At 41.8% G+C, this 15,137-nt stretch overlaps 1 protein-coding gene across 12 annotated transcripts in view; it reads left to right on the top strand.

The window, feature by feature from the left end:
• The window catches only part of ablim1a (actin binding LIM protein 1a), a 46,670-nt gene that overhangs the window by 22,240 nt on the left and 9,293 nt on the right, over positions 1 to 15,137 (top strand). For 7 of the 12 annotated variants that reach the window (XR_014624190.1, XR_014624191.1, XM_084374828.1 and 4 more), the window contains exons 3-18: positions 1,424 to 1,607; positions 2,278 to 2,387; positions 4,440 to 4,566; positions 4,686 to 4,779; positions 6,708 to 6,795; positions 8,863 to 8,927; positions 9,308 to 9,352; positions 10,001 to 10,078; positions 10,214 to 10,372; positions 10,610 to 10,654; positions 10,932 to 10,967; positions 11,096 to 11,225; positions 11,797 to 11,916; positions 12,707 to 12,811; positions 13,171 to 13,218; positions 14,560 to 14,700. Coding sequence is in view for 10 of the 12 variants with exons in the window: in XM_084374828.1 (XP_084230954.1) it covers positions 1,424 to 1,607; positions 2,278 to 2,387; positions 4,440 to 4,566; positions 4,686 to 4,779; positions 6,708 to 6,795; positions 8,863 to 8,927; positions 9,308 to 9,352; positions 10,001 to 10,078; positions 10,214 to 10,372; positions 10,610 to 10,654; positions 10,932 to 10,967; positions 11,096 to 11,225; positions 11,797 to 11,916; positions 12,707 to 12,811; positions 13,171 to 13,218; positions 14,560 to 14,700 (1,575 nt within the window). In the remaining 2 variants the exon portion in view is untranslated. The remainder of the gene's footprint in view (positions 1 to 1,423; positions 1,608 to 2,277; positions 2,388 to 4,439; positions 4,567 to 4,685; positions 4,780 to 6,707; positions 6,796 to 8,862; positions 8,928 to 9,307; positions 9,353 to 10,000; positions 10,079 to 10,213; positions 10,373 to 10,609; positions 10,655 to 10,931; positions 10,968 to 11,095; positions 11,226 to 11,796; positions 11,917 to 12,706; positions 12,812 to 13,170; positions 13,219 to 14,559; positions 14,701 to 15,137) is intronic. The other 5 variants (XM_084374827.1, XM_084374830.1, XM_084374832.1 and 2 more) reach the window with 5 other exon arrangements.

Below are 15,137 nucleotides of genomic sequence, written 5' to 3'. Positions count from 1 at the left end.
CTCTCGACTCAGTTAGCTTACAAGCTAATCTCATCACCCCTGAGCCCTAATGCAATTAAATCTGATTCTCTCCCTCACTCGCTCCCATTCATCCCCTGGATTTAGCGTGGCTCATTGCATAAGAATGATTAGGTGCAGTCATCTCAAACATCAAAATATTTTCCCTCTTTAGCTGTGGCATTTCAAAAAGGCTATTGGATTCCCAGGCTCACTTTGGAGTGGTGGACTGCATGGCTCGTGTGATCGTTATCTGGCTGAATTACTGTACATACAGTCATGCCTGAGATCTGAATCATGAGCAAACCATGCGCGGAGTTTACACAACCTACACCAGACACTTCAGACATTGGATTAGATGGATCTGGATGGATTGCTGTGGGATCCTATACAGATATTCAGGAACATGAATCTTGGCAAAAGATTTATTTTTAAGATGAATCTCAATGACTTTGATGATCCCCTGACTTTTCCTCTGAGGTTGATATTTGTGTTTTTGAGTGAAAGGGCTTGACGCTACTAGAGGGAGTGTGATGAAACTTTTGGCAGATGTCTTGAAATTTGACACACTGACATTCACGTCCCTCTCAATATGAATTGTGAGAAATCTGGTTATTTTTATTTGCCCAATACTTGCAAAAATAATTGTATTTTTCTTCTCACACCAGCTGTACTTTGTGTTTAACTCTAATGAATAGCATCAGCATTTAGCTCAAATAAAGCACTGCTGTACCGCCGCACAGAGCTACCAGCATGGCTCTGGTGGGTTTCACGATGGACCAGCCAAAAACTGAAAAGCCAAAACCTCAAATTCACCCCGAATGTACATGTCTGATATCGCAGAGATGAAAGCCATTGTAGCATTCTGCTTAGCACTTCTTCCTTTGCCAGTCTTTCATGTTTGTGGAGATGACAAGGTTATACTTGAATGGAAGGAAGCTTGTTGGAGGCTGATGTCTGTAGAGTGAAGTGTTTAGAGCCAGTTATCTTCAGAAACACATCAAGGTCATTTCCTGGGCTAAACAATTGCAGAATTGTTGTTGCATTGAAGTCTACCTCCACGCTGACAATGAAAAAACCTTGCAGTGCTGATTAAGCCACATGAGCCCTCCATGTTCTTCCAAAGAGAGAAGGTTCAGGGTTTTTTTCTTCTGATTGTGAACACCACTGATGAAATGATTTTACGTTACGCTTCACATTGTACCGCTCAGAGCTCTTGAAATTTATTTTTCACTGATTTTGTAGTCAGCATCCATTTCATGCAGTCAGTGAGTCTGTCAGGATTACACAGACTAGCAAGTCTTAACAAAGCCATTGATGCGTGGAGGAGTTGGGCAGCGTGATGGCTGGATGCTTTATGTGTTATACGGGCACGGCACTAAATGACCTGACTTTCAGAGTGCCAATGTGTGTGTGTCCCATATAGTTTGCGGCTGTGACCTCGCCCAGGGGGGCTTCTTCATGAAGAATGGAGAGTATCTGTGCACGCTGGACTACCAACGCATGCACGGCACCCGCTGCAATGGCTGCGGGGACTTTGTGGAGGGGGAAGTGGTCACTGCTCTGGGCAAGACTTACCACCCTGCCTGCTTCGTCTGCACCATCTGCAAGTAAGACACGCAGACTCTTCTTACATCAGCTAATAAACCACAGATGAACTCGGGAGGGAAAAATGTAGAAATGCTACAGTTACATTGCAAAATACAGATGAGTTCATCATCTTGAAAGAGAGGAAACAGCGACATGTGCTTTTAAAGAGGTCTGGAAAGTGCCAGAGGTCTACAGTAATTCAATAGTAAACAGGACATGAAAGTATCTCAGTCTTCCTGATTGAATTTATGCTTAAAACAGCAAACAATCTTCTCATTGGTTTTCATTTTAACTATAGATTCTGATCAAAGTCTCCACAAATGCTGTCTGTGGAGACACATATGTCTTACTTTCCTGCATTTGTGTGCAGCCTGTCAATGCAGTAATAATTGAATTCTGCTCAGAATCACTCGAATAATACTATTACTAATCATGATGGACAAACAAAGTCACCAAGATGGCAGATATTCCAGTTGACAGTGTACAGTACCATGCTGTGTGTCACATCAGCGTCATCTGACTAAACGGCCTCCTCAGGGCCACAGTGTTGACACGCATCCACATCACCAGGTCCTGTCATCTTCAGCCCCATCAGACAGCCTGGAAGCCACAGCTAATAAACTCTTGCACTTACCACGGGGCCACAGCTCATGCCTTATTGACCGATTGTTGATGTCACCCCCCTTCCAGACGACCGTTCCCTGCCGGGGACAGGGTGACTTTTAACGGGAAGGACTGTCTCTGTCAGTACTGTGTCGAGCCCATGTCTCCGGGACCAAAGGACATCCTGGGCTCCAGCAGTAAGTAGCCATTGTCGATTAAACACATGAAAACAGAAAGGCATATCACATGATGCTTTTTTGGCCTCCACACAGTATTGTATGTATTTTAGAAAAAAAAACTTGGCTCTCAGCTCTCAGGTATGATTCATGCATGACATGCATAATGTAGCTGCTGTCATTGTAGCTGCGATACTTGTGCTGTGAAAAATATTTTTCAGTCATCTTGCCCACACATTATTAGCATAAATTTAATTGAACACCATACAAAATGTTCTAATCAATTCAAGACATTTATAAATGTGGAATCGTTAACCTTAACCCCTCCACAAGCAGCAACTGATTGGTGGTTTAGCTTACAAAGTTGTGCTGTACAGCCACATGTTTGGCTAAATTGTGGGGAAATTTGTGTGAAATGAAGCGTGATATATCTAGAATATTTCAGAATCAGAATCGGCTTTATTATCCGCAGATGTACAAGTACACACATGACTCCAGTTTGAAATTTCTCTCAGTGTACTTACACAGAAAAAATCATACGGCTAGGAAACAAAACTGAACAAAAAAAGGAAAACTATGGTCAAGAATGAAGTACCATTTGCATGTGAAAAGAAAGGCCAACACCATAAAAAGTAGTTGCCCCTTCAGATTTTTACTATCCATTGTATGTTCAGTTGGTGATCAATTGGAAAAAGTGAAATTAAAACAATTTGTTAAATTCCTTACATTTATTTGACTTTCAACCCAGAACACAGCGGTACAACATTTGAGCTTCCCACCTTGAGCATGATGTCAGAGGAAAATGGCCTCCATGTGAATATGGTCTATAGTTTGACATTTTGGGAAATATGCTTTACTTTCTTTCCGACTTAGCTGAGAAGATCGATACCACTCTCATGTCTTTGTTGTAAATATAAAGCTCGAGCCAGATGCGATTAGCTCGGCTAGCGTACCTACATGATGTGGTGGGTGCTGGTAGGCAGAATTTGGTAACCTTAAGCAAAACCAGACTAGCTGCCAAGTGACTTCTGGCTGTAGCTTCATACTGAACGGACAGATGTGAAATCATGTGGTATCATTCTTCTCCTCGAACTCTGAGCAAGAAAGAGCAATTTACCATATTTCTGAAAATGCCAACTAGTCCTTCAAGGGCACGTAAAAGAGGAAAACGTTAAGGGGATTTATATGTAAAACAGTTTGTAGGTAGTGCTACTCAACAGTTGCAAATAACACTGAAGTACAGCAGAGGATACTCTGTGAGGAGCTCCCACCAACCCAGTTATGCTTGAAGACTGAATGATGCAGAAGTATCATTCAGGGAGTTCCTCCAGCTCTCTCTCATCTTCTCTGTAAATGCAGCAGTGTTCGACCGGCCATGTTCCTTTATGAATAACACCAAGACAGGCCTTGCTAAATAATGCATGGCCATGCATTTCCTTTGCTCTGGAACAGGGGATGTGCAGCCCTCAAAACCCCTCCTCTCCCAACTCCTCTCATCCTCCCTCTCTCTCTCCTTCCTCTCTTCTTCTTCTTCTCTCCCTCGCTCTTTCTCTTCTTCTCCCTCACCCCCACTGGTCTTTCTGTTGGCGTTTGAAGAGCTTTTAGACAAGGTCACCCATAAATAAGGCATGCTGATTCCCCTCACGTCATCATCGCAACCTCGTTATGCCTTGCGTAGTTATCGTCCCCCGTGGTTGCAGTGGGCTCTGTGTTGCTTTCATCCTCCATTCATTAAAGACGAGATGACAAGATGATTGTTCTTTTAGAATCCAACCTCTTACACTTTTAGCGCCTCAGGATCCTACTTGGATATGGATGGGGCTCTTAGAGCCATGGCAAGAGGGATGCGGTTGATAGAAAGAGGCAGCTGTCAGAACATTGTTGGTTACCCTCTATCACCATCTAGTGTCTTGGGTCATAACTGACAAGATGTCTCACTCTGCATGCAGTAATCCTCCCCTGGTTTGAAGGTTATGTTTTTACATAAAACAAACCTTAAAGCAAGCATTAATTTAAACTGCACGTATTTACTTGCTGTCTTTAAACTTCATGTAACACTTTTGCTTTTTGCAGATTGTGCAGGATGTGGTCGAGACATTAAGAACGGACAGGCTCTCCTAGCGTTGGACAGACAGTGGCATCTGGGCTGCTTTAAGTGTAAGGCCTGCAGCAAAGTGCTGACCGGGGAATACATCAGCAAGTAAGCAGCTCATAACCACCGTAATTACAGGCTACTTTGGCAAATTCGGGCTTGCATAAGGCTCACACGCAATATGATGTTTCATCACTTGGCTTTCCGATTTGTCTGTCTCCTCTCAGGGATGGCGCCCCCTACTGTGAGAAGGACTACCAGATCCATTTCGGAGTTCAGTGTGAGGCGTGTCATCAGTTCATCACAGGGAAGGTACTAGAGGTAAGACACACACACACACACACATCCCTGTCTTTGACTTGGTGTCTGTCTGTGCAGCCAGTTATCTGATGCGGAATTTATAATACGCTTCTGTAAACAGACGGTTAATACTGCACCTGGATTGCATATGAATCCTGCCTGAGGTGAGTTTGAAAGAATTCTAAGGCAACACATACTTTCACGAGAGTTTGAGTCTTTAAGGTTTATTGAAGGACTATAATTACAGCAGATCCAGTCGGGAAGCATATCTGAAGTTTCGAATTAAAGCTTGCATTATGTTGATTTGCATACTGGACATAGAAATAACTTCAGAGTTGGTTCGAACATCTAAATTCTGCTTCCCACGCAGCTCGGAGATGTCGCATCGGAGTGGAATTGTGAAATGTAGTTTGATAATCTGCTGTGTAATCTCTTCGTCACTGAGCCAGATAGACTCTTGACATGACTGTAGTCAACTAAAAGATTAATTCTTGGCAGACTTTCAGGTCTTTCCGTCTCTGCCTAAATACACATGCTTGCTACACCCCCATACAAGCTCGCTTTGCCACAAATTATATAAATATTACATAAAACACCTAATGTGATTCGACATTTAGGAACTGATCATTATTCATTAATGCTGTGTGTCGTGAAGCTGTTACGAAACTCTCGTTAAAGGGTATTAACGTAGTCGGAGCTGAGTTTGTGTAAAACATTACCAACACCTCCGTCCTTGATGCTCTGTCTGTTCAATGGTCTCTTGATCGAGCGCTGGCCTGTCTGTTCTGCAGACGGTGATCCAATCAGACATTGAGTTATGTGTCATTTGATGGTATGAAAATGTCACTGCTCGCCAGCCAGCCGGGCTTACAGTAATCCAGCGCTAAGGCAGGCCTTTATGACAATAGGAAAAGGCCTCGGCATCTCACCCCCAGAGCTGCTGCCAATGGATCAGTGGGGCCAAAGCCATAGCAGCCAGTCTGATAGTCTAATCACTGACCCAAGACCCAGGTCAAATACCGTGTGGCCATTGGTGTGTTTTGCATATTGTCTGCTCCCCTGGGAGTGCGATGCGAATGGCTTATTAATGCAGGTGTAATTAATGCAGCTATTAAAGGAAGGGAGGAATAGGGAGAGTATTTAATGGCGTACTACACATATAGCATAAGTGCCTTTATTATCCCTGAGAGTGATTTTACAGTGTAGGTGAGGAGAGAATTGGGTAGGAGATGCTATAAAGTGTCTACTGTAGTCTGTTCTGTAGACTTTTTGGATACAGTAAAATGTAAAATGCAAATATTAGTCAGTGGCTTCATATCTCTGAGTGGCCACTTGCCAGCTGAAATGTTACTGAGGGCTGCTGCACAGCTGAATTTCATTTGGGTATTTATCACCCCCGGTCAAAGTCGCACAGGCTTTATAGTGCTGCACTCTGCATACAAAGTGCCACATCAGTGTAGATGGAAATTCAGGTGCTCCAGACGTCAGATCATTTTATTGGATTGCATTGTGTGGGTTATCACAAAGAGGAACACTCAGATATATGATGGCAGGTTGACTGTGTCAAACAGGCAGATGTCATGGTGGTCATATTCAATATGAACAAAAACATCTTTTCACCATTTTCTGTTATTGAAAGAGAATATGGCTGGAGTACATAAAGTGATTTCAGACCAGTTCCCGGAGCTCATACACAACCACAGCTTCCTGCTGTCACAGTTTCATCAACAGTCCTCCCGGAAGGGAGGGAGAGCAGTTACACAGGATGTGATGAAACCTGCACTAACAGGGTTTGGGTGTGAGAGGGAGGAAATGTAGCTGAGAGCAGGTAGAGCGCTGGGTTTATTTCCTGGAAGTTACAGCTCCGCTTCACTCACCTTACTGCAGGCTTCATTGATCTTCGTTTTCCTGTGATGTCAAGTCTGTTTTGTGCGCTCTGTGTTTTCCAGGCAGGGGATAAGCACTACCACCCCAGCTGTGCGAGATGCAGCAGGTGCAATCAGATGTTCACAGAAGGAGAAGAGATGTATCTGCAAGGTGAGCACACCTGCCTCTTTTGTCACTGTCACAGGAAACTTTATTGCTTAACTTTTGGTTCCGTTTGAACTGAAACTGAAGAGTTGCAGCGAGCATTGAGTAAGGTTTAGGGCTATGACACTCTTTAACAGTAATTCCTTTAGAAACCCATCAGCGTGGGGATTTAATGGCATAATTTATTATTAGTAGTATTAATATTCTTTTGAATATTTTATTTTGGTAACACTTGATCTATAGTGCATTCATAATGTATAATACTTTCCTAATGCTTTATGACTGCACTCATCAACATGATAAACTGTGTGTGATATAAATGTATTTAGTCTTTTTCTTACTTTGAATGTATATTATGGTTTTATTACTATATAAGGTTCCATCCTAAAGAAGAACGATTTTACTTCTTACTCTTTGCATTTTGGCTTCTTACATAATGATCACTTATGATGCTGCATAGATCATTTTAAATGCATACACTGTAAAATCTGACAAGTCGAGGATACCAATTACCTCGAAGTTACCAAGTAAAGTAGAATAATCATTTTAAGTTGCTAATACTGTTTAGCTCGTACAACTTCAATTTAATAGTCTACTTGGTCATTCTGAGGTAATTGGATTTTTTAAAGTAAAGTCAACTTAAAACTTAAAATTTACAGTGTGGAAATGCATTTAACTTTACTTACAAGGTTACGAGGTAAATTTAGTGTCATTTTTTAAATCACAGGAGTTTTAAAAAAACACCAACAATCAAATGTTATGATGAAACATTCTTCATGATAGATGCATCAATATGTATGTTACTTTACTTAACACAATGATAACTTGTGACACTGCATGGACTATTAAAGCATACTATGAGTGCTTACTACAGTTGATTGTTGAGGGGTGTATAGGTGAGTATCGGTAGTCATAATGTATTATATGCCCCATCAGTCAACTTCTAGTTTATAACTAGCCAAAAGCGTCCATAAGACACTTAAACTTAGAATGTACTAAAAGTCACATCCATAATGTTTATGACTGTTTATAGAGCGGATCAAAAACATTGTGTGTTTATGAGTGCAATCATAAAGCATTATGAATACATTATAATACACTATAAATGCCCCCATAATGCACTATAGCAGCGGTTACCAAATGGTGCTGTGGGATTTTGTTACTACCATAGATTATTATTGCAGTATACATACATACACACAAACAGACATAAAGACACAGACACACACTTTTATTTTATGTCTCTCCCTTTTCTTTCAGCTTATCTAATTTATATTTTTATGACCTGTCTGGTTTAAATGCCTGTGTTGCTGCTTTTAGTTTCAAATGAATTCCTTAATTATTTTGTTAATGAATATTTCATGATTAAAACAACATTATGTAGAAATTGGCATTTTTATGTTTCTGAGTGCAACACCACTAAATACAAATCCCAGGTCTGTAACAGTCAGACGTAATGTAGGTGCTGACTACAAACAAAACTCATTACGTCATAACAGTGTTATGTGTTGAAAACTTGTTACATAGTGCAATAACAAGTGATGGGGGGGCGGAGTGGCTGAGACAGAGACACCATTCACCCTATTACAAGACACTTTACCATCAAAATGATTTTGAAGCTGATATCTTAAGGTTAAAAAGTAACATAATGTTGCTTTAACATAGCTTTTTGTAATTAGTAGATAAAACCATACAGAGTGATTAGATAACACATCTGAAAGAGGCTATTTGCACGGATTTGAATACAGGTGTGCCTTGAAATTTTGGCTTCCTCTTCAGTCAAAAAGTTTGAATACTGCTCTATTGATGTGTTCTTCATACAAAGTGTTACCTTCATGGTGTGCTGTTTACCAGGTGTGTGGTAGAGTACCTTAATTTGTCACCTATCTGTGTATATATCCAGGACATGAAATAACATTTATTAATAAAAGGGATGTGTCTCAGAAGGGTTCAGACACATTTTGGAAGACATTTTGTCATAAATACATATAATCCAAAATGTTTCCTTAATGAGAATAAACTTGATTTCTTTATGTTGTTCTGAATGCATCTTCTCTCTGTCCTCCTCCTCAGGATCAACAGTCTGGCATCCTGGCTGCAAGAACACCACTAGAACAGAGGAGAGACACAGGGAGCGGGTAGGAATTTGGGTGTCACTGACTCCATAGTCCATGACTGAAAGCACCTCTCTGTTCATGTCTCATGACAATGTTTAACTAGAAAAGATAGAAATTTAGAATATGTAACAAGCGTTTCTGCATAGTGTGTTACCGCTCCCTGGCTGAACTGTTAAACCTTAACCTCCTGTGGTCGAAATCATTTGCCTATCGAGGCGATGTTGCTCGTGTGTGTGCCTTTGCATGTGTGTGTGTGTGTGTGTAAAGATATTTGTTCACGTGCATATTTACATGTTGACATGTTGGCCTTGATGTATGTGTGTGTGTGAACTGTGAGTCGGGCTGAAGAGGCACAACCCCTGTGTGATGTCCTGTGAACCCCCCTCTCCCTTCCTCCACAGCTATTGCCTCCGTCCCTCTTATTCCTCCAAAAAACACAAAGGCAGGTACTGTATTCGCTATTGGCTATGAGATGGCATCATCCTGTGTTCCACCATATACATAGGACACAATGCACTGTATGCTGCCACCTGCTGGAGACAGCCTGCAGTGCCTTCTTTGTGTGTCATATGGAGCCATCCAGTCTTGTCTTTTAACACTTAGACTTACGCTCATACCAAAGGTGCATGAGACAAAGATGCGCACACATTTGGAGGAGCAGACTATCACAGACTAATTTGTCTTCTCTAAATCCCCATTTACCCATTAGGTAAAAAGCTCATTTAATTACACCACATTCAGACCTGCTGCTGCCATCCAGACTCTTCATTTCCCATAAACAGGCATGAGGTTCTTAAGAACATAAAATCACAGCTCTGCAGCTCTCATTCACTTTGCAAATTTGCAAATGAATGACCCAATCATGAGATGACATGTTAGTGTTTCAAAGTACTCCATGTAATTAATGAAATGTAAATGCAGGGTTTGCAGTTCCCGCTCATCGCTCATACAGTCTAAAAAGTAAGAAAGAGTGTTTGGGGTGAAAATAACGGTGTTGTGCAGATGGCAGGGGGCTGTGGATCTTGGGAGGATCATGACTGCCTGGCAGACGTTGTTGGGGCTAACAGCCGCTTTTGTGTTTTTTCTTCCCACAGCCTACGCGGTCATCATCCGAGAGTATTTGTTCCAGACCTGGTTCAAGCATACCTGGCTCACCGGGTCACACGATCTATGTAAGACATGTTATGGAGTCTAAATAGATTGTTCTGATACAGACTCTCTAGTCTTTAATTCCCTTTTTTCATACAGTAGTAATCTCCATTTACCCTTGTGTTTGCTTGCATGTTTGTCTTTATTTGTCTCCCTAGGCAAAAGTAGACAATGAGATCCTTGATTACAGAGACCTAGCTGCCATTCCAAAAGTCAAAGCCATTTATGACATTGAGCGCCCCGATCTTATTACCTATGAACCTTTGTACACCACCTCCCTGGAAGAGAGAGAGGAGAGAAGAGAGAGTGTGGGCGAGGTAAACACACAGACCGCATGCGTCTTTTCCTGCATGTATGCCATCTTTATGCACATACAGTACTGTGCATCAAGAGAAATATTCCTCAAATGAGCCTCTGTTTTGCTGACTTTTCCTCCAGTAGGATTTTTCCACATGAAAAAAGAAAGAAAAAGAAGTATTAATGCACACAAAGGAGTCTTTACTGTTGGTGATAAAAGGCTTTTATGCTGTACTGAACCTCTGTGTCCCTCGCAGCTCCACACTGCCAGGAGGGAGCGTTCCCCCTTGCCCGATGACAAGGTGAGATACGTCACCATCTCCTGATGATGATAAATGATCCTAAATGGCGAAGAAAAGAGAGCATGTGCATTGGAGGTGCACAGCTTGCAGAAATGTGGCAGATCAGCAGATAGTTTGTTCTCAGTCTTGGTAGGGGGGGGGTTATTTAAAGCCTGTTAACACTCTTATATTTATGTCTGGCTGTCTGGGCTCTTTTGCCTCTGGTTTTATCTGCTTTCTTCTTTTTTTTTAAAGAAATTCTTAAAAATATAATTCAGGCTTGTTTGTTTCTCTCTAGTCCTCAAGAAACATGTCGCCAACGCCACCTGGTGAGGTGAGCATTATCATTTTGCCATATTCACTGTAAATGCAGTGTATTTTATAATATTTTCATTCTTTACAGAAATGTGTGTAATAATCCATGTGTGTGTGTGTGTGTGTGTGTGTGTGTGTGTGTGTCAGGGCTCGTATGACAGGAGGGAACGCATCCTCCAAAGGTCCACCAGTCAGGGCTCCATAGGCTCACCAGTTTATAATCGCCATGGTTACACCCCCACCTTGTCACGGTCACCACAGCATTTTCACAGGCCAGGTATGAACTTAAAAAGACTATTCTGTGCGTATGGGTCAGCACATGTGTATTTTTAAATTTATGTGATAAACAGTGATTTCAGGGTTTATATTAGGCTGATCGATGAGATCTTTACTGGTCTGTTATGGATGAGTTCACTTACCCTCCACTCTAGGGGTTCTCACTTCCCTCCTGCTGATGTAATAATCACTTTAAAGAAGAACTTCACCAAAATTGACTTTGGGTTGTTATGTTATTGATTTTTTTTCTTGTAGCACTTTGGTTTGACATGATGGACAATCCCTCCTATTGCAGAATAACAATCTTAAAGTCAATTTTGCGAGTTTGCTTTTATTTCCCTTTAAAATAGTTTCATTTTAAAGTGTGATACCTTGCCTTGTTTCTTACTGTTCATCTTGAATACCTCTCACTTTGGGTGTCTTTTATTTTCTCTTTTCAATTTGATTCCTGCATATCTTCCTTTTCTTTTGTCCCTCACCTTCTCACCTTATATCTCCTCCCCAAATCGTCCGCCTCTGCTGCCTGGTCCTGGGGGTTTTTGTCCCCTGTCTCACACCCTCCCTCCCTGCAGAGGCTCTGACAGGCATGCAGAAGCTCTGCTCCTCCCTGTGCAGTAACAGTGTGGGCTCCAGAAATAGTGACTCACGCCCCACCTCCCCTTTCAGACACCACTTCCTTCCCCATAGCCAAGGTAAGGGCCCCAATCCACTCCACTGCCCCCCCACCAAGTCAACACATCATCTCCATCGTCACCTAGTGTAGGACGCCACCCTCACCTGTCCTTCTGGATCCCTTGCCATTTCTCATTAGACTATCCTGAATAGTCTGCCATCCTCAATGATCTAACCCATGTCTCGGTCACACCCATGCAGCCACGGCAGTGATTCTTCACTAACCAGCATGCACTGGTTCATCTTTGTCTAACACTGTCTCTGCCAAAGTAGCTGACAGGCTCTTTGTGTTTTGCAGCTTTGCATGCACTTAAAAGATACTAGTAATCCAAATCCAATATCCAAACTGACACTTCCCCGAATGTTGGATGACAGATGACTTTTTTGCCATGTCAAAATGAGTCTCCAGATTCTAGTTAACTGTAAGACTGAAGATTAAAAGAAAGGTTATTTTAATATAAGTTTTTTGTTGCATGCTGGGAGGTATTAACTTCTTAACTCTGAACTCTCACTGAACCGTGAATTCATATTATACAACAAACTAACAGACATTAGACTTCATGGCTCATAACACATCTCTCAAGCATTTAATCTCTCTGTTTTAAACCCTGCTAGTTTGATGTGATTTTGTACCTTCATCTTGCACATGCAGCTCCATTAACTGCATCTATCAGAACCAACCAGAATGTCTCCCATTTGCTCCAAATGACTTCAACTGGTCCCTTTGGTCCCTGTGTGTTGCACCGTTCAGACTGTGGTTCCCCTTTAGTGTCACTGCTTACGTTGTGTTCTCGGTTCTTCTCACTGGAGGCACTGACCCGCCAAGTGGCCGGAGCTCCCCCCTACCGCTCAGGCCCGACAGCCGGCCGGTCACCCCGCCTCTCTCTCAGACCCCTAAACATTTCCACCTCCCAGGTAGGAGCTGGAGCGCACCCTGTCACTGCTCGTCCCTTCTTTCTTTCTTTCTTTCTTTCTTTCTTTCTTTCTTTCTTTCTTTCTTTCTCTCTCTCTTTCTGTCTGTCAATCTATTTATCTTTCTTTCTTTTTGTCTCTCAACCTGTCTATCTGTCTCTCTCATTTACTCCATTTGGGATCAGCTTTTGCTTTTTCCTGTCTTCTTTTGTTATTAAACAGATGTATGACAGGAAGAAGGGTGAAATTCAATATAGTTTCTCTTCGTCATTGCTTGGTGTTAAAATGTCTACAATAAATGTCATGCTACAAACATGACACGTCTTTAAACGTCATTTCTGTACGTATGTGAATGTTTTCAGATCAGGGGAGCAACATCTACAGAAAACCACCCATCTACAAACAACACGGTACCTTTTCTCTTATTGTATAGTCCGTTTTACTATAAGAGGAGAAGTGCAAAATGTAAAAGAGTAATACTCTAGGTCAGTGATTCCCAACCTGGGGCAGCTGTTAGCTACCTGGATAGATTGTGGAGTAGCTCAACACATTTGAAAAAGTAGAATATATCTATATATTGAGTGAGCTGCAACACCGGAGCAAGCAAGTACAGAAGTCCAGTCTAGCAGAAATATTTAGCTAAAAGTCGTGGATAAACAGGTCAATTGTTGACCAAACCCACCTAAATATTCATAGTTCAAATACAAAAACAAAAAACACTTTTACGATATGCATTTTTATATAATAAGTGAGGTTATGTTATGTTATGTTATTGGCTGACCCAAAAGGCTGTAAACCACTGTTGTCGGTTATTATATTATTGAGTGGGATCTTTACTGAAAATGCTTTTGTTAATCAACTGAAACTGTGTATTCATCTAACCATGTAGTCACCCCCAGTGTCAGTGTACGAGCACTGTTTGAAGTCTGTCTCCAATCCTCTGCTGACTGTCCTGTAGCCTGTTGTACACTGCACTGTCCATCTTAACAAGTCACAGTAATAATGGTACAGTCTGCCTTTTCTTGAAAGGGAGACTATGTAACTTTAGCCAAGTCACAATTATGGCATAATGACACTTTAAAGGCTACACCACGTGTCTTCTAGCTAGCAAGTATCCTTCTTATTTAACTTTTGAGAAAGAATTACTGAAATCTGTGACTAGGATGTAATGTAACAGCAGCAAGTAGAGAAAACTGATAAAGTCAGAGAACTGACTCAGTAATGTCAGTAACACTGTGATATCTATCCGAAGTTTGCGATCATTAGCAACATAAGCCGCTGTAGTGGTCATGCAAGACCAAGTAAGGCTGTAACAGCAAAACCAATGAGCAAATCTTATTGAATAAGGTGTTTTTTTTATTGCTTATGAGCTCAAATTTTCATTTGTAAGACAAATAATTCTTTCTTTTTTTTTAAAGTTGCATAGTCTCGCTTTAAAATGGATCTGAAAACATATGCCAATGGTGTGAGCAGTTACTTAAATCATCCTTGAAACATCCTTACAACCACAATGACTCTCACCCACTGGCAGTTTTTCACCACTTGTTTCATAAGATAAGACGTGAGGATCTGTCCTTTATTCAGTGACTTGTTAGGAAAATAAATTAAAAGGTTTAAATATATTTTAAACCTGGATGACCCAGGATTAAATTATCCTTGAGCCGGACGATCAGATGCTGCTAAGATGTTTACCTGTGGTTGAGACTGTGACCCAGACACTGATAGATCAGTTCCCATGGTTACCAACCTAGATACAGCTGCCATAGCACGCCAAAGCAAGTCTGCTGATGAGATCATCAGATCCGCCACCTTCCCCGCTGCCCATGCTCCCTCTCCGGATGACAGCTCGCGGAGTGAGGGCGACCGTTGGCCCTACTCTCTCGCTGTATTAGGTACAGTAGGCTCCTGACGGGCATGCTTGCACTGCTACCTCCTAGCGGTACAGTAGACACCTCACTACCACACAAGCTAACCGTTCTTATTTCTCCCTTCAAGCTGCCCCAAAAGCTTAACTGCATCCCTGCTTCACTCCGAGCTCACGCTGTTATTCAGGCGTCACAGTATTTGCCTTTGAGTTTTGCTTGCACAAAGCAGAAGCGTTCTTTGGTTTCTGTTGCTGCCATATTATTTTCTGCTTGAGGTAGCATCAGTTTCACCATTTTACGTTCACTTTACTGCACATGATGGGTGCGCCGGCTGTACACAATCGTGCCACAAATGACATGGACAGAGATAACTGAGACTGACTTCAAACTGACTTTTGTCTTGTCCGTCTTACATCGTGCCGTTCTATGTATTTAACATCCAGGAAAAATCTTGACATGATGAC

Source organism: Pagrus pagrus, assembly GCF_965226575.1.
Source record: "Pagrus pagrus genome assembly, chromosome: 15".
Taxonomy (NCBI): Eukaryota; Metazoa; Chordata; class Actinopteri; order Spariformes; family Sparidae; genus Pagrus; species Pagrus pagrus.
This window is presented reverse-complemented; position numbering and strand designations above follow the sequence as displayed.